The 27,712-nt window shown below is 39.7% G+C and overlaps 1 protein-coding gene across 1 annotated transcript; it reads right to left on the bottom strand.

The window, feature by feature from the left end:
- Window positions 1-2,364: 2,364 nt before the first annotated feature.
- Window positions 2,365-27,358, bottom strand: LOC139707927 (uncharacterized; the record flags this gene model as incomplete). The annotated part of the gene is made up of 14 exons (XM_071619919.1): window positions 2,365-2,431; window positions 3,608-3,814; window positions 4,795-4,937; window positions 5,784-5,900; window positions 6,267-6,504; window positions 7,097-7,210; window positions 11,218-11,601; window positions 12,830-13,074; window positions 15,154-15,400; window positions 16,015-16,173; window positions 18,580-18,834; window positions 19,644-19,809; window positions 25,444-25,602; window positions 26,653-27,358. Coding segments are annotated over 14 exons (3,207 nt in total), but the record flags the coding sequence as incomplete, so codon positions are not given.
- Between the last annotated feature and the right edge of the window lie 354 nt (window positions 27,359-27,712).

Raw genomic sequence — 27,712 nt, 5'->3', positions numbered from 1 at the left:
GTACACTCAATGAAATTGAAAGCCATCAAAACATTCATTTCAAAACATGTGGTACCTTATTCTCATCTCTATGGATTCCATTCTATACAATGCTCACTATTGTCACATACAGCCCTGTGCACCTACTGGCCAAAATGATTCGAAAATTATTGCATCATGAATACTAATGTACACACTCTGTTATGAATATAAAAGGTGACTCTATGAGTCAGAGGATGAAAGATACAACATATCTAATCCTGTAACATGCAGAGACTGAAGGTGCTGAATATGTCTGATAATTCATTATGCATATTCACATATATAAATATCACTAGGGCTCAAAAGGTCTCCAATAGCTACAACCATTATTCTGGTCAACGGGTTACCCTGTACAAGCAATACATATAAATAAACATAAAAACCTTTTGTCTGCTACATCTATCTAGCACTGGAATGTGGGGAAAAACAAATTGCTCATGTTATAACAAAGCATGGTTGCTTTGCAAGTAAAGTTATACTGCAATTTATGATCTCCATGTATAGGGAATATTACCTCAAGCATCACATCAGCAAATTTATTCACAGATCATGTTTTCAGCGATTGTTTATATATTGTTATGTGAAGACAGATTTGGACATTTTGTCCATGAGTGCAGCAAAGTTTCAAATAATTTACCACAGTATAAAGGCACAACTTTGAATCTATCAGAAGTAAAAACTAAAGTTGACTATGGTTACACGTTGTGAATTTTCTATTGTTCATATGTGTATAGGCCTACATTTGCAGTACAGGATGTACTTTGCCAATTCTGCAAAGTGTCAAGATATTTTGGATAAAAAGCATCATAAATATCTATTGCCACTTTTGAAAAAATCAACTTCTATGAAACAAGCAACTAATATAAAAAAACATAGTATTTCACTGAACGAGTTGAGCGTACTAACATGATACATAAAGAGTTTAATAATCAACGTTCACCTAGGCAGACACAGTCTCTCTGCATTACAAGAAGAAATGTATAACCTTTAAAAAAGACCCTGCACATCATGAATGGTACTACATTTCAGTGAGGTGAAATGGCTCGGTGAAGCCACCAGACTATTTATAGCAATACACAAATCTGATGGTGGATGAAAACTTTGAATCTCTAGTGATTTGTCATGCATAGAAACTTGAAGAGACACAAACTGTAATAACTGTGGCATATGCAACTATAAATATAATGGTAACCCAAATTATTGTGAAAAAAAGAAGAAGGCATGAGTAATACTGTTGAAGGAAAATGTGCATATGATATTAAAATTAACGTTGAGAGTTTCTTAACGGTGCTCATACTGAGAACATAATTAATACCAATGAGCATGGTGGATGATATGACACTAAACTTTATGATCAACTGTCTGTAGTTGGTGAGAATTAGTCTTGTGTCAAGGAGAGACTTTTAAAAGTTGCTCACACACTGCTCTCAGCCTCGTAAATTACTTTGGGAGTGAGCTCTATCTCTGTAATCATTTCCTAAAAATGGAGTACAGCTGTGCATTTCCACCATCCCAGGCAGAACCTATCCATCGAGGGGGAGTTGCTCAAAATGAGGGACAAAAGGCAACTTAAAAAAGCAAAACAAAAACAAAAACAAACCCAAAATTAAAAGTAGAACAGTCACCATCTTTCTTTTCTTCTTTTTTTTTGTTTATATGGAATTTCTCAGGATACCAAATGCCCTCAAGAACTCTCCCTGCAGCATGCATGAACACGGAGGAAGACACTCTCATCAGTTTCCACACATTGTGTGCATGGTTTTTCATCTTTACAGGATTATTTGTGATGACCACGAGTGCCAACCGAGGTATTGGGGGGGGGGGGGGGTGGGGGGTGGGTCTGTTCACTATGGCAGTATTTTTTCAGTTTGTGTGTGTGTGCGTGAGTGTTTGTTTGTGAATGTGTGCATGTGTATGTGTGTGTATGTATAAGATATATAAATATATATGTCTAATTTGGAGTGTACATGCATGTATGGTATCATACAGGTGTATCTGTGCATCTGTGTGCCTGTTTTAGCTCTGCAGCTTGGCTGTTTCATTTCTAAAAATGCATCAAACAACAGTTTCTTGTGCATAAATGCCCCACGAGACATGTTTCAATGGCGAATGAAAGCAAAGGACTCCTACACCAGCTAGGTGATTGCTGTTAAACTTGTCGACAAAACGTTGCTCCTTTTATTTGCTATCTTATCCCTCTTTTTTTACCAGGATAATGATAGCTGACATTTTATCCTGTGCATCTCTGCAGACAGCTTGATTTGGTCATCTCCCTAGCCCTGACAAGTCCATGGTAGCACATCTTTCTGCCTTCAGCAGAGTTTTGTCCAGCTCCAGTCTCCCTCACGCAACGAGATGACTCCGAGGGGGAAGTCTCGACAGCACACTGTCTGCTCTTGACTCCATGTACCTGGAAAAGAGGTGTGACACAAAACATTGCATTTAAGCCTCGTAAAACACTTATAAAATGGTGGGGGGGGGGGGAGGGGAGAAAGGTTAGTTGAATTTATCATCGCAGTAATTTGATTAAATGATCAAATCTGAATTGTAAATTATAGAGTGCTTTTCATGTGTGAACACTACCTGCACACATGTAATATATTGTCTTCTATCACACAATTATAGATGAATACCAAAAAGTGCTTTTGATATGTTGTTACTGGGGGGAGGGGGTCACACACATGAAATGGGATTTAGGATTTAGCCATTTACAGATGTCATAACTCTATTTATTGCATGCCACATATAACATTGATCATGCACTCATTCAAAGCATGAATAGCACTGAATCATTGGAATACTACTAAAGCCCTGCATTTTTCATTCTTTCTTCAAGGAAAAAGTAGTATTCAATGTTCTCCATGGTTTCTTGCCATTTCTTGAATACGAGATTTGAATAACAGATCCACTTTTTTAAAATCTGCATTTGCTTTGAATGGGTCTGTTCTCTGGACATTTCATCTCTTTTTGCAATCCAGGGCCCCAGAACATAAATTTTTGCAGTCAAATCAATAATTGCAGCAAACAATGACTATTCAAAATACCTGAGTCTAACTCGGCAATCTATATTGCATTTGACTGCTTTTATCTGCTCGCCCCACTTGCGGAAGTGATTGATTTGGGATTGGAAAACACTTAAAAGGATGAATGCCATTGTTCCAATCTGTGAAATTACATCACAATGTCAAGTATAATTGGAAATGAGTGGATGTATGTTTTGCAAAGTATTAGCTTTCAGCAAGTCCAGTTGGCACACACAGTACCAATGCAAGCCCATATGAAAAAGAATGAAGCCTCTCATACAGTAGTATCTTCCATAACTCCACAGGGAAACTTTTGAGCATGGATAGAGAGGAATAGTGAATGTGCAGCCGTTTGGTCCAAGGAAAGAAGCAGTAAGGGCACATTGTTCCCACAAATATATTGTCAATTTCAAGATGCAAGACTTTCCCTATTTATAACGCTTACTGGACTTAGTGCCATTGTGTTCATCGATTAATGATGACAAGGGTCACAACTGATTAACAATGAATTTGAATGATGGCAAGGGTCAGTATAGGAAGCTGTAAAGCAGTCTCCTCCTCACCGTCCACTGGTATGGGGCCTGGGAGGCAGAACAACGCGGTGAAAAGACTGCGGCCGGCTGCTGGCTATCGATGAGGTGGATGACTGGATGAGTCCCGAGTGGTCATCCAAACCGGGCAGTGCGACCACGCTCTTCTTACCCGAGGGGTAGGGGCCACCGATTTCCCCACCCCAGGCAGACCTTGGCCCGTGCTTCCCTCTACTGGCACTGCAAAGGAGCAAAATATAGAATACGATGGAATTCCAAAGTGAAACAAAGGCAAGACGCAAAGACATGGCCAGCACTCACCTGAGGGTCACTGCTTTATGCAACAACATAGTAAGAACAACTTCACCCTATCCTGAAAGATAATCTGCTAAGCTAGAATGGCTTCTGTCATATTTTGATACATACTGTAAACGTCAATATTTTCGCGCGATTAATTTTTCGCGCTGAGCGGCTCGAAAACGTATTCGCGGGTTCTTAAATTCGCGCTCCGCAGCAGGTTACGTCTTTACTGTAGTACACATTCACTGCTTTCATCCAAAGCCTCTGCTACATAGCTTGCTATGCCAGCGCACGACAAGCGACGTAGCGAGCGGCTCGACTGCGAGTACAAGCACTCAAATACGTAGTACAGCTGTGACTGTAGTACCGTAGTCACGGGGGAATGTAGCATCGGTGCGTGCGGTGCACACATGCATGCTACAGTGCACAGCAATCTATCGTCTCTTCGCACAGTACTAGTAGCGTATACATGCCTGTACATTGTACTACGTAGCAGTATCATCGATGAAGCGCACACAATTCATCCCGTTCAAAATGTGCATAGAAAATTGTGGAGATATATTCGCGCGTTTTTGAATTCGCGCTAGCCTAACGTAGCGCGAAATCCGCGAAAATTAATGTACCGCGAAAATTTCCACGTTTACAGTACCAGGTTTTTATATTTGTTTTTTAGACAGATAGATAAATGTTCATTACAGTTGGTATTGACCGCATCTGTTCAAAACCCATTTAGGAGGCAAAGGCCACCTCAAGAAAAAGTGTTTTTTCACTTTTTTTAAAAAATCCACTACGGCACTCACATATAACATAAACTCGACTTGATTGAGTTGGCAGGAGTAGGAAGAAGAATTTGATTCCTTTCAACTTTGTAAAGGAATGAAGGGAAGACATTAGCTGCCATATAAAGCCCAGCCCCTTACCTGAACCTGAAATCCCTGGGTAGGTGCTTCCCCAGATTGTGGTCGTTGAGGGTTCTTGAGAGTTGCTTCTGGAAGTCTTTCTTTGCATTGCCATAGCCATTAAAGATGTGGTCACAAAAGAGCAGCTTACCACCTCCGTATATCTGTGAGATATCAGGTAACGGGATTAAGATGAATAACCATGAATAAACACTTACTATTCAGCTTTTATACACGCCAGTAGGGATGATAAAAAACTAAAAAACTAAATGGAGAAAACAACCAGAATCAAGCCTACATCACTTCACTCTTTCAAACTCACATTCCCTTCCCTAAATTGAAACAGCTCTGTTTCATGAGAGGCATTGCAAAATTTGGCATTAATCATATAAAAAGCACAGTACATTATCAAATATCAAGATGAATATTTTTCGTGTGCCACGGTATAACTGAAACAATTCCAACAGTTGCTAAAAAGATGGAGTTATCAAACAGTGTACGGGATATATCAGAATACTTTTGTCCCTACCCTTTTTAATGTCTGTGTACAAATGGATGACAGACTAAATGGCAAATTATTGCTTGCATTTATATCCAATTACTGTAAAACGAGGAATTTTCGCGTGCATTTTAATTTCGCGAATTTCGCGAGTGCCAAAATTCGCGAAATTAAAATGCACGCGAAAGCTTTTGTCAGCACTACATGCATTGAATGCCAGCAGCAATTCGCGAAAATTTCATGCCACGAAAAAGGCTGTCGGCTCCAATTCGCGAAAATTTCATGCCGCGAATATATCATGTTTTACAGTATCTGTGGCTTGTTTTATTTCCTTCTTTTCAGTCCATGCTCTAAGCACAATAATTTGGTGAAAAGGTACTTTCTAGATCAATTTCGTTGCTGCTATCATAATCTCAACAAATGTTTATCAATGCATGAGATACTACACTTACAACTGATCAGATCATAGGAATGAATAAACAGTGTGAGAGTGGAGTCACTCTGTTCTTACCATGAACATTCCAGGAACTGCGTTGTGTCTGCGGTACAGCTCTGGTTGCTTGTTGGTGGTACCCTGTATTGCACCGAGGGTGTCATATATCAACAGCCTGTACCTGTCACCGCGACACTGTGCAAGGAATGAGAATGAAAAAAACAAAAAAACAAATTGACAAAAAGCTTACTATTCTCCTACAAGATTCATTTGTGTGTATACTGTAATAAAAATGTGTGTGCTTGTGCGATGTGTACTTGTATAGAGTGAGGCACGAAATGCAAACATCAGTATGCATGTTGCGCAGTAAAGTAGTACCGAGTACATCCATTTTCTTGAATGGAAATATATCTAATCAAGTTCTGTCTTTGCTATGAATTAGCAGCACACATACGAGTAAGCAATTGTGCACTGTGAATTTAAGAGCTTTTACATGCTTTTGAGTCCCTCAGTGTGAAAATTTAATTGTGCGAGTGTAATAACATTTACAGCATGCCATACCTGGTAGCAGGGCTTGGTCCTGTTCCTGTTCATGTGCTCATAGAGTCTAACCAGCATCTCTCCACAGGGCATGGCCCCAGGGAACATGGAGGACACCACACACAGGACCACCAGCTGATCCTTGGGCACCTGCTCCGTCAGGAACTTGTCCAGCTCCATGTCGGTGATGGCCGGGATGCGGTGCCGACTGCACTTGCACACGGCCATCGTGTCCCCAAGGAGCTCCGACCGAAGAGCACTGGAAGGAAATTTGTCTTGGTAAAGGAAATTTTACCTTTAAAGGACAAGTCCACTTTCATATACATGTGGATTGAGTGAATGCAGCAAGATTAGTAGAACACATCAGTGAAAGTTGTATTTATATCATATTATATTATATTTGCTGAAAAGCTCAACAAAATCTCAAACAGCCAAGTGCTGGACACTAAAATGGATCATAACCAGATGGCTTAGACTTGCTGTTCTTTATTTTATTCAGTCTTTTATTCAAAAGGATCCAGGAATGCAGCCATTCTTGTGTTTGATTAGACGTTTACCCATACTGTCTTTAATTTACCACATGTCATGTCCAATGGCATACCTTCTTTGCTTGTTGGTACAGATGTCATTTCCTGAAACTAAGGTACTTTTGAAGAAAGGACAAAATTAATCTAATCATTGTGGTATCAAACTGACCTCCATGTGGGGATTGTCACATCTTTACACACGGGTGATTATGCTTAACTTGCAAATTAATAACATCGTGAGGAAATTGACTGAATGCCAAACAAATAGCCCAGCAAGTCATTGTTATCAGATGCATTAACCCAATGTAGATGACTAAAGGATACACTGGACAGCCAATGAGGGGGGCAGCCTTCCGCTGTCTGTCTCCACTCCCTTCTGACTCCGGCACACTGGTCTTCCCTGACATGAGTCTGTGTGGACTGGTCAGTCTGGTATTCCTTTCAAACAAAAATATAGAATATAAATTGACTCTACAATTTCTTTTGCTCATATTCCTCCACAAGGCCCTATGAAGTATTAATGGGTTAATCTGGAAAAGTTGAATCCCTCACAATTGTAACACAATCACACTTCCTGTTACTGTAAAAGTGGAAATTTTCGCGATGTTGAAATTTTTGCGCATTTCGCGCAACCAGGAACTAGCGCGAAAATAAAAGCACGCAAATATTTTTGCTTGCCATATGTTACTGTACTTGGTGTCATTCCGCGGAATTAAAATAACACGAAACTCTTCTTACCTGCCCAAGCGCGAAAAATTAGTCACGCGAAAATATCCACTTTTACAATACCTTTTTATCATCAAATCAATTTGTTGACTCTTTTCGTCTTTTGACTTTGTAGGTGGTCATATCAACGCTTGATGCAACTTTGTTTGGTTTTTTGTTTATCCAGTTATTGATACAATGTGTAGTTCGGTTATTATGACCTGTTTTAGCTTTCTGCATTCAAGTTTTCTATGAAGGCAGTAAATTTGGGTAATATTTAAAATCCTTGATCTCTGACCTCTTTGGACTCCAAGCTCATCTTCTTTTACAAAATGCTCTGTCACCATTCAACGTAAAACAAGTCTGATCAAATGTCTGATAGTGTCTCTGGAATTTATCAGCAATCAAGTAATTCCATCGCAAAATATAACCGTTGCCTCAAGATTGTTTCACTCACCAATTTCTGTGCTTGTCTACTGGTCAGGTAGAGATATGTTTTCAAACTTCTTATTTGATTAAAACTTTAAGTGCTTATGATCATGAAAAGAAAGGAGAACTCTTTACTATGGCACTGGGGATGGCTAACCAAGTTTCCATAGCTTCAGTGGGCTCTATTTTTATCTATCAAAATCAGTATTAAAAAAAAAACATCGGTTACAAGACATGAACTGAACAGGAAAATTGGTTGTCCCTACACTTGTCTCCAGAATTGTCAATTTGATATGAGAGTATCATGTGGTAATGGATATTCAAGGATATCAAAAGAATATGAAATACAATGATAATCAATACACAAGTTGACATTATGTTATCCTTTCTAATACAGTTTCTATATAATTATTCAAAGGGGAATTCCAGGGCAGTTGAAAGCTACTAGTCCAAAAAGAAAGAGTAAAATCATCTTAGCACAACAAGGAAATTTGACTAAAGTCAGATGGAAAATACGGAAGGTATAACATTCTGAAGTTTTGCTAATTTGTCAGGAAACAGTTCTTGAACAGTCAATATGAAAATGCACAGAATGAAGTGATGATGTCATCTCCTCACAACTTGCCAAATAGTTTGTACACAAAATTTTGAAATTCCCATTTTTTTGTATGAAAATGCAATTATGCCCTAGTCTCAAATCCCAGTGATTATTCTGAAGTTATTCAACCAGGCATAACATCACGTTTTACACTTTAATAAGAGCAAAATTGATTTTTTTTTCCCTTGTACACTACCAATGGAAAATTGTGAGGTGATGACATCATCAACTCACTTATTTGCATATTCATATTAATTTTACATGAACTGTTCTGCAGAAATTAGCAGAATTAGCAAAACAATTTCATAACTCCCTGATTTTTATCTGATTCTGATCAAGTTTTTACTATTGTATTCATAAGGTTTTACTCTTTGTTATCAGGCTAACTTTTAACTTGACTGGAATTCTTCTTGAAACAAAGTTACCAGTAATATTCATGACAGTATGATGACCAACCATCCTACCAAACCTCAACAAGTGGTGCATCCAAAGTGTGTAATGCAGTGTGCAAACCATTCAACCAGTGCTACCGTGTAGACCGAATAACCCAAATATGATCCCGTCTGATAATACTCTGTGCATTTACCTTCAACAGAACAGATGATGATACCATACATGTACACTATACATTATCTTTCAAACAGAAAACAGTACAATCAAGAGGTCTCCACAGTTTTAAATGGCTTCAATAAAGGAGTATGGTACTACACTGTGTTACTAAGACCTGATGACCAAATAAATGTGAAAGTGTCTGGTGAAAAGATTCACAGGAAAGGTTTGCAGCTTTCATCTTTGCCAATATTGCTCATCTATTGGAACTGCTGAACACACACACAAAAAGGGAGCAGACAAAGGTCATACTACAAGCAAGAAACTGTAAAAGGGTCCACATGTCACATCTACTGGATGTGGTACCCATGAGTGAAGATTCACTTGTTGACACATCGTGGGGGAAACCCCATTTCGTATTCATCGTGGATCATAATCATCATCATCGTCCCACTTCATATGCATCTGTGACTCTTAGGCCTGAATTCACGTAGGTGGTACAATTGAAACCATGGTTTAAACCATGGACAAAGACCGTAGTTTTGTGTGGGGCGCCAAGTGTCGCATGGTCAACATGTATTTCATTACAAAATCAGTCATTTCGTTGACAAAATGATCATTTCATCGATGTAATGTTAACATATCGTAACGAAATGAACATTTCATCGATGAAATCGACGAAATGACTGATTTCGTAACGAAATATGCCATGCGACATTTGGCGCCCAATACAAAACTACGGTCTTTGTCCATGGTTTAAACCATGGTTTCAATTGTACCACCTTCGTGAATTCGGGCCGTAGAGATTTCACTTTACCATCAATACATGACATATGTAAAACTTAACATTACTTTTCTAATTTTGGGTCTGATTTTCATAATGTTTAATGTCAACATATCGTATTAATCTAATTGATGATGGAGTGAAGTTCCACTTGGGGAGCTGTGCAAGGTGTATTAAAGCAGGTAGTTTCTGGGAAATTCCCTGTGGGATAATGATTTTGGTATTTCTGACATTTATATGTATCCAATTAAGAGATTCCATTGGCAGACTTTAATTTCTGTCTATTTGTTTTGTTTTCAATGCATGTAAATGCAGGCAGCAACAATGGTCACCTTCCACAAGGCATGGATGACCAACAAAAAGGGTTTGAGCACCTCTTGACTGTAATCTTTTCCAACTTTTTTTATTCTTCCACCATACAATGTAACTCTCTGACATACACGGTTGTACAACAACACAAATAACACTGACACAGATATCCAACGCCCTTGCACTCTTTAAAAGAAAGAACCCATAGACACAAGACTAGACACTCTGGACATGTGGGGGCTGCCTTACCTGAGTCGCACTATTAGTGAACTTTCTTGAACAGAACCTGTTGAACTGCAAGCACCCACCGGTACCATTAAATCAATGGCCAAGTTAGGAGCAATCAACATGTTAAATGCAAACTTATCTGGGTCGTCACTGTGGGTCAATATGCTGTTTGGGTACTCATGGAATTACATTATTCAGTACTGAGCATTCAGGTTATATTGGAAATATTATGTTGATACTACACAGCTCAGGTGAACACATTATCCATCACATAAGATTATAGACTCTCTTTGTTAGAGCCATATTGGAGAAGATATTGTGGCCTTCGAACTTTTGTCTCCTTTATAAGATAATTTCATTTTGTAGCACTAAGATATGCATAGGATTAATCCTCTCTACCCATTTACCATGCAGTTTGAAAATATCAATTCCCCTGTGAGCTAGAAAATAACACCATAAAACACAGCACTTATTAGTAATATGTTAATGTAAATAGAAAAAAATCTCATTCTATTGGGAAGAATGGTTGTCTTATATTCATTCTTGGGCAAGATATTCTGATTTACATTTGCTTTCAGTTTACATCTTGTGCATGCAATGCATGGCTACATAGTAGGACTCTGCTTTCTTTCATGGAACAATATACTTTATCAAAATAAATCACACATACTCCTATGAAAACTAACAAAAAAGACATATCTAAAGTTTGTTAGTATTTTCCACAAACACATTTTGTTCTCTCTTTCTTTCTGTTTCAGTAAATTCTTTTTCAATTTTGATACATCATCCAAACACTACTTCAGCTCCATACTCACACAGAATTGCAGCGCACACACATCATACCTGCTAAGGGATGATCCAGCCCTGGAGGTAGCGTACCCCTGGTCGACTCCATCCACCTCGATGCGCACCTTAGACTGCCTCCCCATTCCGTCCTCCCTCTTCGTCCTGTCAGAGAATGAGGATCCAGGTCGCGACCTGTGCAGCAGGGCCATCGGGGGAGCCGAGGGCACCCTGGCCGGCATGCTGGGGCGGGGCAAGAATTCAAGGCTGTCGTTCGTCGCCGAACGGGGTCGCGCCGGGCCGGACTCGAGGAGAGGCTTGGCCGATTTGATGAGGCGGGTGCGGTGCTTTGTCGGCGGGGCCGCGCTGCTGACACGGGCAAGTTGGGGGTGGGACACATTCAGACACATGCGATAGTGGTCCATCCACTCATCCAAGAGATACCTGTCGGGAAAATTACATATAAGCACTGTTGCAAAGCACTGGGATTATCACAAAGATATTCACACATGACAGACCTTTGAACAAAACTCTTTGTATTCATTCAACAGTCTAGCACATTTAAAATTTATTAGATTTAAATCTGAGCACATTCAATTCATATTTTCTTCACTCTTGGCAAGAAATGGATCACAATTTTTCTTCAATTTTCAGTGCAATTTTTTAACTCAATGCTGCTGCTTTAGGCTGAGTAATCACATGCTTTGGAATCTCCAATGAGGGATTTATGGTGAGGTGGCAGAAATCTCTCAGCAGTCTCATGAGCATCACTGCTCTCTATACCCAAAAAGGCCTTGAATGCTATGTTCTTTTACTGACAAATACAGGAACAAATCCTGTGTACCAACACTTTTCATCATTTCACTTTAAAACAATATAGCAATAAGTTGACAATTTGTGGGGAAGGAAGTCCTTGCTAACGTCACTTTGAAACAATATAGCAATAAGTTGACAATTTGTGGGGAAGGAAGTCCTTGCTAACGTTGAAATGAAAACTAGAAATTCCTAAAATGCTTTTCCAAACAGCTCAATTAAGTGCACTGTAAAACAATCTATGTTCGCGGCACGAAATTTTCGCGAATTGGAGCAGACGGCCTTTTTCGTGGCATAAAATTTTCTCGAATTGCCATTGCCGTTCAATGCATATAGTGTAGACAAGAAATTTCACGTGCATTTTAATTTCGCGGATCTTGGCGCTCGCAAAATTTGCAACATTAAAATGCACGCGAACATTCCTCATTTTACAGTATATAAAATTTGTGGGTGTAGTAACTTAAAAACTGAACACATTATGACTGTGTCCCCTCTCCTTGATAGGAATTCCTCACAACAAATGACAACTGGGGCCTGTTTCATAAAGAGTTGTGATTGATCTTACGCTCGATTTATTGAGTGAAACTTGTTGAATCGAGCATAAATTCAGCATTGAGCGTAAGTCCTGCTTCATAAAGATACTTACGCTTGATTTCAAGAAAAATCAAGTGTAACTTTCAGTAAATTGAGCATTACTTGAGATCGATCACAAAGCTGCTTATGAAACGCAATTTGCAACTGATTGCAACTTACGCTCAATCTTTATGAAACAGGCCCAGAAGTGATTCCTAAGAGCAATGTTGTAAAAAGATTTGCATGCATACTTTGTGGTTCTTAAACACTTAATCAAAATCCCAACCTTGCTTTCGTTCTCAGCATCTCCAGCTCCTTCTCCGCCTGGATGCCATGCTCCCCAATGTTGGGCATCTCCAGACCCTTGATGATCTCGTCCAATGGGTTGACAGTGGGCTGCTTTGCCTTCTGGCTACGCTTCATCATGTTTGAATCCTTGGGTTTCCTGCGCTTGGGTGGGGCAGGGGGAGGAGGGTAGCTCTCCTTGGCCGCATTGGAGGTGTATGTGTCCTCCGGAAAGAGCAGGTAGCCCTGGAAACGTAAAGTGTGAAATGATTCTCATATCACAACATATATCTTACAGCATCTTCTTTCACAATCACATACGCAAAGGAGTGTATCATAACACTATCTGCTGATAAGTCTACAAACATTCCAATGCATCTACTCCATGAATATTAATCCTAACATCGATTTTCACAACCATTTAATGCAGTACACATACTAGGTATTTTGTTTTTCATGATGCAGTGAAACCTGTCTTAGTGACTACCTGTCTATAGCGGCCACCTGTCTATAACAGCAACTTTTTCATCTCCCTTAGGTGGCCGCTGTAGACAGGTTTGACTGTAAAATGAATAGTGACAGTCATCTTTGTTGACCTTGTGACAATTGGTATGTAATTTTCTTGTTCCAGAATTTAACCAGCCTATTACCTCATTCTGATGTTTTTACACCTGATTTATAAGATTCTGGTGAATATTACTGAAGATTGAGCATGAATTTAAAAGATATGTAATGCGAACCTACAACATAGTATCTACAGCATCCATAAGTGAAATAGCATGAAATCAAAATGTAGATCAGGCCAATGTGTTGATTTTTGTTCTTTTTGAACACTTTCAAATTTTGAATCAAAATAGAGTGTGAGGCAATGACACTTGCATGAAACAGCAAATACCCCTTTTTTTAATCCCTCCACCTCCAAGTACATTCAAACTCACACAGTAAGCTGGTGCCACAGTTGTCAAACATGTGCAATTTCCATGAATTGTAAAAAGAGAGGGGGCAAACAGCAAAAGGAAGCAAAGATAGCCCAAAATTGCAATCACAGGTGAAATGTGCACAGATGTGTTGTCTTTCTTCATGTGCTACATTTGAATATTTCCTTTCTCACAACATGTCTTTGATGTCCCACATGAATATCATACAATTCACCATAGACCATCACTCAGTACCAACAATTCAAAAGATAATTTCCACTGACCTCATTGTTAGTGATTTTGGTTTGCCAACAGTGACAAATGATAGCAAATAAAAGGATGACGGGTGTCCATGCTTCTCCATTAACTTAAGTGAGACTACAATCTGTGACTGGAAGGGTGTGGTTTAGACAGCAGTTCTGAGGACTGACATTGTGAGCCATGAATCACTGTATCTTTATTCATTAAAGACTAGCCTTAAGCTTCATAGCTGAAATTGTTTCATGACTCTTTTGACAATCAGCATTGCCAGTGCTGGTTCAGTTTCATTCACAGCAAAGTCATAAGAGAGTGCTATTTGAATGCCTTCTCTGTACTGTGGCAGATGATTTGGAGCACAGACTTGGCAAGAAAATAAAATAAAGACAAAAGAAGAAGAAAAAGAAGAAGCAAACTCCAGTGCCTCAACAATCCTGTGCAGAGGGAATGCCATGATACATACAGAATTTGGCTGCTGATTTGTATCGTTCTGTAATCCATCAGCGCAAACATTTGAGGAAAAAAAAATAAGGTGCTTGAGGAATCACATTTAGAAAAACTAATGATGTATGAAGTTTTAGGGCAAGTAACTTGTGGAAGCAATATGGCATACATAATACTGACTTCTTTGATTACAAACTGTTTACCTCAGATGTGTTGTAACATATTCTTCCACAGTCAAAAGTGCAAGACACTTTTTTCGCTTTACGAATCTTTGGTTTTGCCATTACCCTACCTTCCACTATGTTGGCATACATGATAACACCAAAGAGCTAATGAACCTTGAGCTGATCTTTTTTTTTAAATTCATTATTCACATTTTATTAAGTAATATTAAAGTCAAATAAAAAATAAAAACAAAATTATAACTTTCTAGGATTGTTTCTGCTGAAATCGCATGTACAAAAGTACTTTATGGCACAAACTCAAATGATCTTCCAAAGCTTGTACAATCCCCCTTGACGAGAAGATTCTTCGGGCAGAGCACTCCAAAGTTAGGGGTTTTCTTATATTTTTTCCCCCAGATTTCTGTGTCCATTTTTTTTTCTTTAATTGTAGAGTCAAAATGTGGAGGGGTGCAGACAGCCCCCCTCGACCAGTTCCAAACCCCCCTGTACGGGAACTTAAAAGTGCACAGATGTAAACTCACCATCTCCTCCTGGGACTGCGGTTCCGAGGCCATGATGGTCTGGCCCACGTGGATCTTGGACGACTCCTTGTGGCTGGTGAAGGTAAGCGTGACAGCCGCCCGGTTGGCACAGCGCAGGGACATCTGGTCGTTGATCTTGAAGACCACGGGGTTGTTGAGCTTGAGGTGGGGCAGGGGCCACTCCCACCTGGTGGTCAGGACACCCTTCTCGTTGGCCATCATGCCCCCCTTCTCTGTGCACCACAACCTGCGAGCGTCATTGGAATAAAAGTCAGATCAGGGGTCTACTCATTCTCTCAACCCCTCCCTTTTATTCACTGCAGGTAGAGCACTAAATACTTCCATTCATTGGTGAAGAGACCCAGTTGTACAAACATTTCTGCATATTTTCACACACCATAACCCTGGATGGCTTCAGAAGAAATTCACTTGTGCCAGAGGTTTAGAGATAATCTTGAGTAGCCCTTTTGGTTTTGCAAATGCACATCACCGCTGGGGTGACAAAACCTTGTATCTCAAATTTTGGTGAAAATCCCTCTTTGGGATTAGTTGTCAGATAATCAGGTGATAATCAGGCGATGTCCTGTCCAAATCCTAGCTGTCTTACCCCAAATATGAAGTGACCACAGTATATCAAAGGAAAGGTAATCCCATTTGTAGAGGTGCATTTGCTGCCATTTTTTTTTTTTTTGCTCTCCTGAACATGAGATACGAGGTTTTATTGCCTCAACAGCAATATACAATTTGCAAAGGTGCAAACAGAATTGTGATCCCAAGAGCAAAACTAAGGATGCAGCTCTTTTCTTGTGAAATCAACACTGTTGTGAAGGTGCCATTCAAACTAACAAGCCCATTTCTTACCTCACGGTTCCCTTGCTGTCATAGCAACAGCCTCTCCCCGTGGGAGTGAATACAGCCAGTAGAGGGCTCTCTTCACTGTCCTCGTAGACCAACGTGTAGTGTCCCTGCCTGTCATCCCCTGCAGGGCTGGTGATGACTGCTAGGCGACCAGACACATAGCTGGTTACCAAGAAATTAAGGAATCACTTTTTAAGCTTTTCTGTGCTTCTTGCCATTAAATTCATTTTTCAGATATATACAATGTCATATAAAAACACTTCATAATTCCTTCTAAATCTAGAATTGTACATGTTTTGGTTGTGTTTGCTGCCTTTTTTATCTCTCCTGAAGATCTTGTATTACCTCTGAGTTACATCCTTTGGCATGCTTCTGAGGGAAAGGGCTTAATCTTTTGATCTCAAAGCATAATGCATCCACACAGCTGTCATCAATTTCTGCTTCTTTTCGAAGCCATTTCTTGACTCTAAACTTTACATTTGACTTTATTGCCTTTATTACTACATTGTGTCTCTTCATTGCACAATCATTATCACTTTTTTTCTAGCTTGAGAAACTGCAAAAAAGAGACTATTAAGTGCAATATAGCGACTAATAAAGAACTTCATTTTAGTAAAGGTAGGGGCTCTGTTAGAGATTTTAGTTCCTCACACTTTCCCATCATGTTCATCAAAGCAGCACATAACAATTTTCACACTGACCTACAGTCAGGTTTGACAAACAGAAAAATGAGAACATGGTACACATTATGGAGCAAGTTTGTTAAAATTTCATTTCAAAATCTAAAAGTCAACAAGATCACAAATGAATAGGAAGTTGTGCAATCATGCAAAATCATGCTGGTTTCTGTCGAAATGCAATTCCCGGAATACCTGTGCTTTCACAGTACAAGAAATAGATTTCTAATATCAAATGGAGATCATGACCTTGAATGATGAGTTGACATATGTTGACTATGCTGTAAACAAGGCGTCGCTATAATGCACATATAAATGGCCTCCAAAAGTATTAAAATAATGAGAGCATATGTCATTATCAAAAATAAAAAAACAAGAGACCCGCGGGTCTAGCGCTCACCTGAGTATCGCAAGTTCACCTTTCACGCAGTCACTAATCTAAATCATTCACAGTTCTACCAAAATTTGACCAGGCATTCTCAAACTAGAAGATGAAAATGTACAATAAGGGCCCAAATTTTTTAAGATTCCTTAATTTGGGGGGATTGGGGCCCCCTGGGGCCCTGTGGGTGGGGCATGGTGCCCATTTTTATAAATTGAAATCCTGACCCCCTAGGGATGCTACCTGCCAATTTTGACAAAAATACATCATGAGGTTTTCAGGAAGAAGATGAAAATGTACAATTCAGGCCCCCATTTGGACCTTCCCAACCAACCCCCCCCCCCCCCCCCTGCCCCCAAGAGGGGCACCCCTGGATCTCCTATGAACAAACTTGAAACTACAGTCATTAATGTACTCACTCATAGTACTGTAAAAGTGGATATTTTCGCGTGACTAATTTTTCGCGCTTGGCCGGGTCGGAAGAGTTTCGCGTGTTTCTAATTCCGCGGAATCAAGACATCACGCACAGGCACATATGGCAAGCAAATATATTCGCGTGCTTTTATTTTCGCGCTAGTTTCTGGTTACGCGAAATGCGCGAAAATTTGAACACCGCGAAAATTTTGAACACCGCGAAAATTTCCACTTTTACAATATTATCTTAGCTCTATAACTTCTGATTCTAGAGAAGATTTTTAAAGATTCCTTCATTTGGGGGGTTTGGGCCCCAAACTCAAGAAGAAGATAAAAATGTACAATTAAGGCCCCATTAGGACCCCTCCTCACCCCCCTCCCCCGGGTCCCAAGGGGGGCACCCCTGATTCTGCCATGAACAAACTTGAAACTACAGTCATCAATGTACAAACTCATAGTATTAACTTAGCTCTATCACTTCTGGTTCTAGAGAAGAATATTTTTACAGATTCCTTAATTTTGGGGCGTTTGGGCCCCCTGGGGGCCCCCTGGGTGGGGCATGGTGCCCATTTTAACAAATTGAGTTCCTAACCCCCTAGGGATGCTACCTGCCAAGTTTGGTGAAAATGGGTCATGGGGTTCTCAAGAAGAAGATGAAAATGTACAATTTAGGCCCCATTAGAACCCCTCCCCACCCCCCTCCCCTGGGTCCCAAGGGGGGCACCCCTGATTCTGCCATGAACAAACTTGAAACTACAGTCATCAATGTACTAACTCATAGTATTAACTTAGCTCTATCACTTCTGGTTCTAGAGAAGAATATTTTTACAGATTCCTTAATTTGGGGGGTTTGGGCCCCCCTGGGGGCCCCCTGGGTGGGGCATGGTGCCCATTTTAACAAATTGAGTTCCTAACCCCCTAGGGATGCTACCTGCCAAGTTTAATGAAAATCGGTCTTGGGGTTTTCAAGAAGAAGATGAAAGTGTAAAAAGTTTACGCACGATGCACGACGGACGAAGGGCGATCGCAATAGCTCACTTGAGCCTTTGGCTCAGGTGAGCTAAAAATTAAAGCCAATTTCTATGTGAAGGATACTGCACAGTAACTGATCCATCAGGAAGGGTTGCCATAAACTTTGGCCGGTGGTCCTCGGGGCTTGGCTGGGGGAGTTTCGGGGGAGGGGGCAGCTTGTGGGAGCTTCCCGATAACCTGGGTGCCACTGCCACTGTTGTCGGCTTCTTGTTGCTGTTCATGTACTTGGCCATTGCCTCCCTCTTGGTGTCACCATAGTAACGCTGTGACAGCGGGTGGGTGTGTCCCTTCTCTTTGGCCTCAAAGGCAGCCACTTTCCTGTTTGTGATACAGAGAAATGTGCAATAATATTCTTATGTTAGATCATTGCTACCTGCACTTACGTATGCAGTGGGATGAAACAATCGATATTTGAAAGTTGCAAAATTGGGCAGGTGGGACTTTGCCCCTAAGCCCATAGGAGCCATGTGTACTATTTGACCAATTTTGTAATCCTGCCCCTAGTAAAGTTTGGCTTAAATCTAATCATACACTAGAAGGAAAACAATCTCTTTTTAAAAGAATTCCAAACTTTTGGCCTCAGTTTCCCTACCTTTGCATCCTCTTTCCCTCAGAATAATCCCTGTACCGGTAATGTATGGTTGAAATCTGATCGTGGTTCAAAGAAGAATACACGAAAAACAAGAAGATATTGGATGCAAAACATCAGACAAAAAAGGGATAACAAAAGGCAAAAATTGAAGAAGAAGAAGTAAAGACAGAACACTGGGAGACAGCTATGGAACACAAAAACATTTGCCACACTATCTTTTGAAAGGAAGGAAGAACAGTACGACGTTGTGTACCTAGTATTCGTCGCTGGGGTGACAAGACCTTGTATCTGCAATTTTGGTAAAAATGACTATTTTGTATTAATAGTCAAATAATGGGTTAAGTGATGTCCTGTCCAAATCCCAACTGTCTTACTCCAAAAAATAAGCCACAACAGCATGTCAAAGGAAAGGCTATCCCATTTGCTATAGTGCTTTCGCCGCCATGTTTTTTGGCTCTCCTGAACATTTGACATTTTGTAGATACAAGGTCTTGTTGCCCCAGCGACGATACTATTATCTCACTCCAATACTCACGCCTCCTGTGACGATTGGTTCAGCCGAGCGACGATGGTCTCCAAGATGTTTCTCCTCATCACATCATCCTCATCCTCATGCTGTATCAGCCAGCCCGTTTCCTCCTTAGCCTTAGTGATGGAGAAGCTGATAACCTGTAGGAAGCTGGGTTGAGCCACACCTCCTCCTGCTTGACAAATAGACAAAAAGGTTATATACAAATTATATCTAGGTAGATAGCGATAGATAAGATAGATGGATAGATAGAAAGATAGATAGATGAATGGATGAAAAGACAGATGGAGAGGTAGAGATAGATTTGTACATCCACATATATTATCCCTCAGATGACAAAATCTTAGATCCAAATAATCATGAATTCTCAGGAGAGAGAAGGAAATTAACTTTTGCATTTTCAAAAAAAAAATAACACCAATGTTAGATTTAAATAATGTAGAAACTTTGTTTCTGATCACATGAGTAATTGTACCAGTTTAAAACTCAAATCAGTATTTTTGATATTCAAAATTGAGTTAGGAGGCTTTTGACTTATTTTTGATATTCAAAATTGAGTTAGGAGGCTTTTGACTGTGTGCCAACTGAGATAGGTGGTTTTGACACCCGAGGGAAGATAGATGGAGTTACAGAGATAGACTGATGATATTGATTTATTGATGGATTGATTGAAGGAGAAACAGAGATGGAATAACAGAGATAGATTGATGATATCCACTGACTGACTGACAGATGAAGAAGCGGCAAATATAGAAACAACACATACATATATTGAGTGACTGAGAATGAGGATGGGAGATAAGGGATGGAGACGCTTTCTGACTATGAAGCACAGATCATCAGAAAGATGAACTCTGACACATACATACACATGTAAAACCCACAAAAACATTGCAATCATATTAGGCTGGAATCCAGCCCTTTTCAGTGAGGTACTGCTTGTATCTAAAGAGATGACATAAAGAGAAATGGGCATAGAAAATGAGTAAATATACACATAATTATGTAAACTTTCTCACTCAATACTTCCGATAATGTACAGGCAGTCACAATGCTGTCACACTGTAAAAAACAACAACAAACAAATAAAATCTGCACTCAACATACAAAGATGCTTAACTTCACAGAATACCAAGTTCTTATAATCATCTAACATGCTATGTCACAAATTTTGAATTCAGTCAACAAAGTGAAAACAAAAAATGCATGCAAATTGCCACTCACAAAATCAAAACATGCATTAAACAGAAAAATACAAGATCTAAACGAAGAGTGAAATCCCCTTGACAAGAGGAGACAAAAACAAACACTCATGCTCACACAACCCCACCAAAAAAAAACGAAAACAAAAACACCAAAACTAAGAGATGACTTTCTCCTTGAATAAAAAAAGATTACAGAGGAACGCTAGAAAGGAACCATGAGCCACAGCAAACTGGCAGATAGATACTGACAAAGGTGCCTTTCTACGCTCTGCCACTGACATCACTGCATTAAGCAAAAGCCATCCTTTAGATAAAGGCATTCAAAAACACCCTCAAGAACAAGATCCTTCTCATGAGCCTTTTCATTTGGATCCACCCTGTCAATTAAGTAAATCCCACACTTATCAGCCTCTCTTTAACTACTCCAGCTGCCACTCAACAGGTATTAATTGCAGGTGTTAATCTCGTTTAATCCATTTGAGCTCTTGACTGTCCAATAGCCACAATAGGCATTTTCTAATGGGTAGCCCCTGTGAGTGTCAAGGATAGTGCTTTTAATGCACACAGAAGGATATTGTCAGGTCTAACATCGAGAGCAATGGGAGAATGTTTCACTTTCTTCACGGCATCATTTTCTGGCCTACATGATACACTTTGTATTAAGTGCAATCCAATAAGATAGCAACTTAAAAACAAACTAAAAACAAAACAAACAGTTGATTCAAAATCTGTATCAGTCTTTTTTTTTCAGTTGTATGGGGCTACTTGTTCAATGAAGCCTTATTTGGCTCCTGGACATTCAAAATGTATTGTATTAGTTTTTCTTTTTTTTCCACCTGAATGAAGCAAGTGAGGATTAAGAAGATGAACTATACATGTATTTCAAAGTTCTTAACCCGTTGAGGACGGTTTGATTTTGCTACAACACGCATTTCCCATCTGCCCGAGTATACTCGGTACTCGTCCTCAACAGGATAATAATCACAGCAACCCACTTCATGAAAAAAAAAGTTTTGCATGTACACCCAAAAGAGAAAAATGAACAAAAATTTCATCCTGCTGACAGAAGAAGTGGTTGTTCACACAATATTCCTCTGACTATACATTTGACTACATCAAATTACAAGAAGGCAGAGAACAGTCATATAGATGGCTGGTGTGACATCCAGAATAAAACAAAACAAAACAAAAAAACAACATGCATTCCAGTTCAGGCGAGAGTCATATAAAGCAACTTAGCTCATTAAACTACAAGGAAATGTCTGTGTTGGTGTACAGAGTTACAGTCTGCTGCAATTGTTACAATGAGAAGAAATCCATACCAGCGACTCTAGAACCTCAACACATAGCTCATTCAGTTTACATAATCAAAGGACTACATACACGGTGCTGAGCAAAGAGTTAATCAAGAGACTTAAGATATTCTCACACAAACAATAGGTGTACGGGGTGTAGCCTACGCATCTTTGTTTGAGGGTGTAACACCTGAGGCTATTTAATGTATACATTCAGTGGCTTTACAACAGCCACACTCTACCAGTGCCATGATTTATGCATGGTTATTGATTATTCGCCGCAAAGATGACAATTTGTGTTATCTCTTGCGCGATGCAACTTAGAAAAACATGACCCACTGAAACAATGTTGTTGTTTTTTCCCCTTTATATTGGTACTGGGGTGAGACTGAGATATGAGTCCATGTGTGGCACTCCAACATATTTGCATGTCCATTCTTCCAAGCTAACAAAGTAAAGAACAAAATTGGTGAAGTCTTTGATAATAACTGCAAAGCCCAAATACACTACAAATGTATGTATAAAAAGTGCATAGCCTCACTGAATAACAGCTTTATAATCTTCAATGCATTCTTAATGAAATAGATAAATTTAAAAAAAGACTGCGAAGAAACCAATAAGGAAACCACAAAAGAATGGAAAATGTTGGTACATGAAGAGGAATGCTACAATCTTGACATGCACTCTATGGTGTAGCAATGTGTATTGTCATGTGAATGATGACATACAGCAAGGCTCGACGCCAATTTTTTTTTTCTCTGGTGGCCCATCCGACCACTAAAATCTTTAAATCTGAAGTCTTGGTGGCCCGAAAATAAAAAAGGAAACATACAAGTAACATTCAATTATGAATCTCATGTGCCTGCTGAGCCACCAAAAGATAAGGTAGCCTTTTCTCAAATTTGGTGGCCCAACATTATTTTTAAATGGCCCCGGGCTACCAAGCCACCACTAATGTCATGCCCTGCATGCATCCAGATAGCAAATTATACAAAAGAATCAAGAAATGAAATGCTACAGGAGATGCAAGCTCACACAGCACAGCTACGCTCCTTTGGGTCTACTGGCCTGGCTCTCCACAGGCAGTAACTCATTACAAAGTATATACAATGTACTTGTACATGCTAAAAGTACACCATGGCCAAAGATGTGGATTCTTCAATATGGTCAGTGGACGTGAACCAACAAAGCTCAGACAGCTGCCACAAATGAGTATTCAATGTGTATAGATTTACTTTTAAATCACAATTTTGAAGAAAATCAGTGGATTTGTCAAATGCTGTGAGTTGCTCTTGAGGTGCTTCCAGAGTGCAATTACAAGAGCATAGAGTGCAGCGCAATTGTCTACACTGTGCTATCACTGGGAGTTTAATAGTCATTCCCCTACTGTCTCAGCACACCTCTTGTATAATTATGTTTGGTTAATTTCTATTACTAGAGCTCCATCACATTATAGACCTATTGCATTAGGAACATTCAAAAACATTTCCAGCAATGGCATTCAAGAAAGCTGATTGGCTGAAATTCTCAGTCTTTGCTATTGCCATAAATTACTATCATGAAAAGTTATTTGGCTGATAGCACTCTCAGTAGCTTTCTACAAGTGTAATGCTTCTGACCAGGTGCAAACGATGCATGTAAAACTACCTACCACACATTTCTATAACACATCCATGCTGCCCCAAAATGTAATGCATCTTTCTCTGTAAGACAACCCAGCAAGCATACAACATACTGTGTAAAACCAGAAATATCTGCTCGCATGAAACATTTGCGAATATACGAGGAGCCATAATTCTTAGAAGTAAAATGCATGTGAAAGTTTTTTTTTTTTTTCTGCACAATGCATTGAATGTCAGTGGCAATTGGCAAAAGTTTCATGCCCTGAAAAGGGCCGTCAGCTCCAATTCATGACAGTTTCATGCTGCAAATGTTTCTGATTTTACAGCAGATTGCTTCAAATGGAATTCAAAGGAGAGATTGCTGATAACAACAAATTGCAGCCAAACAATACCAGTGGTTGTTGGGTTTAACAGGTTTCTATCACAATATCACACATTGGAGGGAAATTCATTTGTGTTTTATCACACTAGATCCTTCCTGCCAACCAGCCGATGGGGGAATGGAAGTTTGTCAGAAATGTGTATTTGGATGCTGTGCCTTATATGGCATTTCACCATACAGGACAGTTGAAGGTAACAGTCACAGAGTATTGTAGATAATGAGATCATTCCTTAAAATCATTTTGTATACCACACTTTAATGCAAAATGCAATGTCAACATCTAACCCATGAAAGTCAACAATTTCAAGTCCAAGTGCACTTGCTTTCTGGTTTCCAGTGAATTTTAAAGAGTTTGTACTCAGAGGAAACCTACCACTGAAAAAAAGCAGATTATCAAGCATTGTTTTTTTTTTTCCTTCTTCTTCTTTTTCTTGGAACAACTTTCTTGCTGGCACGTGGTATATTAAAATAAGCCAAAAAATGGTGACATATTTTTTCTTTCTCTCACTTCTTTTCATTAAAGCACTGTTATTGTTCAGCTTCATCGCAGGAAAAAAGAATAAAAGAGCAGTGAAAATGCAAGTGAATCAAAAGCAATAAAACAAAACAGAAAAAAGTTTGTTCTGATCAAATGAAAAACATTCTAAGAAATCTGCAAGAAAAAAAAAAGAGCGAACTCGAACCCATGCTGCTGCTGCAAAACAAAGAAAGGCTAAAAACCTCTACTCTCTGACCTGGATGAAAGAAATCCATTACTGTGGCTGCATGCCTACGTCCTTTCTTCACGTAGCGCTTTGTCACTGTGCTAAGCTTGTCCTCAGACTTGACTGTAGTTGCAGATTTCTGACCTACAACTTCAATGAATGGGTGGTGAAGTGAATGTGTGGCATGTGTATGTTAGTTTGGTGTTTTTTTTTAAGAGAGAGACTCCCACTAGAAATACTTGGCAGTCAGTTTTACTCTGTACAAATGTATACATACAAAAAATTTGGATTTTCCTTGGTAGAAATAAAGAAAAGAAAACATGATCCACAGCAACTGCAGGCAAAAATGCCTAAGGGCTGGGGTTTAATGGTGATGTACTGTAACTACCACTGTGTGTATTTGTTTTTATGTTACCCCACAAAATTACTGAAAACAAAGTTGAAAATCATTCATTGACATCACAAGAGGATGGAAATACATCTGTGAACATCCATTTATTCTCAAACTGAAACATCACATCACATCACATAATAGACAATATGAATATTGGTAGACAAAAACACAATCACCAAACCTATTAACAGGTCTCTTTCTTACCTTCTTGTACTTCACCCGGGAGATCAGCCGTCTGCGCTCTTCTGCTTCCTGCTGGCGTTCTGCTCGTGGACGACAGCCTGCCACCAGTATCCCGCCCCGACTTGACCGAGCAGCGGCCCCCAGGCGCAGATTTGGCCGTGCCGGGAGGAAGCTCCTTCCCTATCCAGTCACAGAATGGTGAACACACAGCAAAAGGCATCAAACATCTTAGCTCATTTGAAAAGCATTATACCAAGATGTCACAGGAAATTGGCTCATAATCGTGACACTAAATGCAATGCACCTCAAACATTAAGTAACAATTATGCATGCTGACATGCAGTACAAGCTGCACATTTCACTTCCTTGGCACAAAGTGATGCTGAAGAAAATGAAAACAAAACAAAATGTTTGCAATGCGACAGACTCGTGCAGCAATAAACCACACTTTGCAGTGCATTTTTAATACAATACCTTTACTTTTGAAACATTCCTTTTTAGTCTGCGTCAAGCGAAGAATCACTGAAAGCAAGCAATGATATTCAGTTGAAGAGCTTAATTTATCAAGCAAGTCAATGAAAAAACAAACATGATAAACAATACTGGGATCAGTGCATTCAAAAACAACTTCTCAATACCCATACAATGGTTATGATAAGCAGGACACTAAAATTAACATCTGACTGACAACTGTTTAAAAAGAAAAAAGATGAAATGAGCTAAAAGACAGAACAAAACTGAATCAAAAGGGGAAAAAATGAAAAATTGAGATTGCTGATTTATGAACATGATTGGTCCCTCTGTAAAAAGTATAACAATGAAACAGTATGCACATGTGTACAAAGTTTTTACCAAATATCAATGAATATATGAAGAATTTGTTCGCAAAAACTGGTAAGTCCATTTTTGAAGATTTTGAAGTACGGTCTCTGTCATGAAGTACAAAATAATACCTTTTAAATGATATATTGGTCACTACATATAAACATACATTTTTGAAGTTCTGGTTAACAGAAGCAAAAATTTTCTTATTATTCTCTTTATTTTTCTTGACCTTTAATCGTAAATATCTCCATTTGGCAAATATGGACTTATCGGTTTTTGCAAACAAACTCTTCTTATGTGGTAAGTAAAAACTGGAAAGTTCCAATACATCATCACTGAGAGAAACAAAGACCTGTCTGTATTCATTTGATTACTGACTGGTAAATAACAGCTAGGTATACTTACCATGACGGTTTCTGGAGGTGTTACCTCCATCAGGGAATGGAGTTGTGAGCTCATCTGAATTTGACTTTTTCTTCCTCCTTCTCTTCTTGCCATCAGTATCATCCCCTCCGCCTCCATCTAGTCCATCTTTGTCATCATCCATCATGTCGGCTGCGCCTTCCTTGTCCCCATTGGCGCCATCCTCAGGGTTGTTCTCCATGCACTGCCACTCAAAGTTTTCATACTGCACCTCGCCAATCAGGTCCTCATAGCTGGAATTCAAGCAGTTCATCAGCTCACGTGGCAAGTCTAAATGCTGGTCATGGAAATGGTACAGGATAGATGTGAGCTTAACGAGCAGTGTTGGAGCAGCCTGCACCGACTCATGGTACAGCTCCCTCTGTGTCTGCTCGCCATCGAGCGTCAAATTGTCAAAGCTACTCCGGAAGATCTGCCTGTAGAGTTCATTGTTGGAGAGAGCAAAGAAACTGTTGCCTGCTTCCTCAGAGCTCTTGATGAGCAGGCTGGAGTGCTCGGGGTTGATGTTGAAGTTCCCTTGGCCCAGCTCTGCCTCCTGCTTTTTCTTCTGCCGCTCCTGGCTGCTGAGAAAGGCAGCCAGCCGTGGATTGAGGTTGGCAAAGCGCAAACTACGGGGGAGCTCCTGGGGCTGCTTCCGCCGCCGCTTCTGGCGCTGAATTACCTTCTTCTGGTCATAGAAGTATGGTATGGGGTTTTCTGATGTTGGCCCAAACATGTTGGTCTTTCTCTCCAGCCACCCTTCAGCCCTCTCTCATTGATGACAGAAAGTATGCTGGTGCTACCTAGAAAAATAGATAAGATTTATTATATCATGAAAACCTCTGCTTTTCCAGTGGGGTTAGTCCACAGGGTTTGGTCAACTTTTCTGATAGAACTAAAATCCAAGCCTCACTAAAACCAAGCAAATATCTGCCAGTAATGACTTCAGAAAGAAAACGGTATTCACACAAAGTTTTACTGAGCACTAAAGCACCATGGGTATTTCAATTTCAGACCAGAGAATTTAATGCCAAAGTTATACGATATAAATGTCACGCCCATG

The sequence above is a fragment of the Diadema antillarum genome, unplaced genomic scaffold, assembly GCF_040938485.1.
Source record: "Diadema antillarum isolate AM-2024a unplaced genomic scaffold, OU_Dant_1.0 seq00001285_RagTag, whole genome shotgun sequence".
Taxonomy (NCBI): domain Eukaryota; kingdom Metazoa; phylum Echinodermata; class Echinoidea; order Diadematoida; family Diadematidae; genus Diadema; species Diadema antillarum.
Note: the sequence above shows the minus strand (reverse complement) of the source record. Positions and strands in the feature narration are given on the sequence as shown.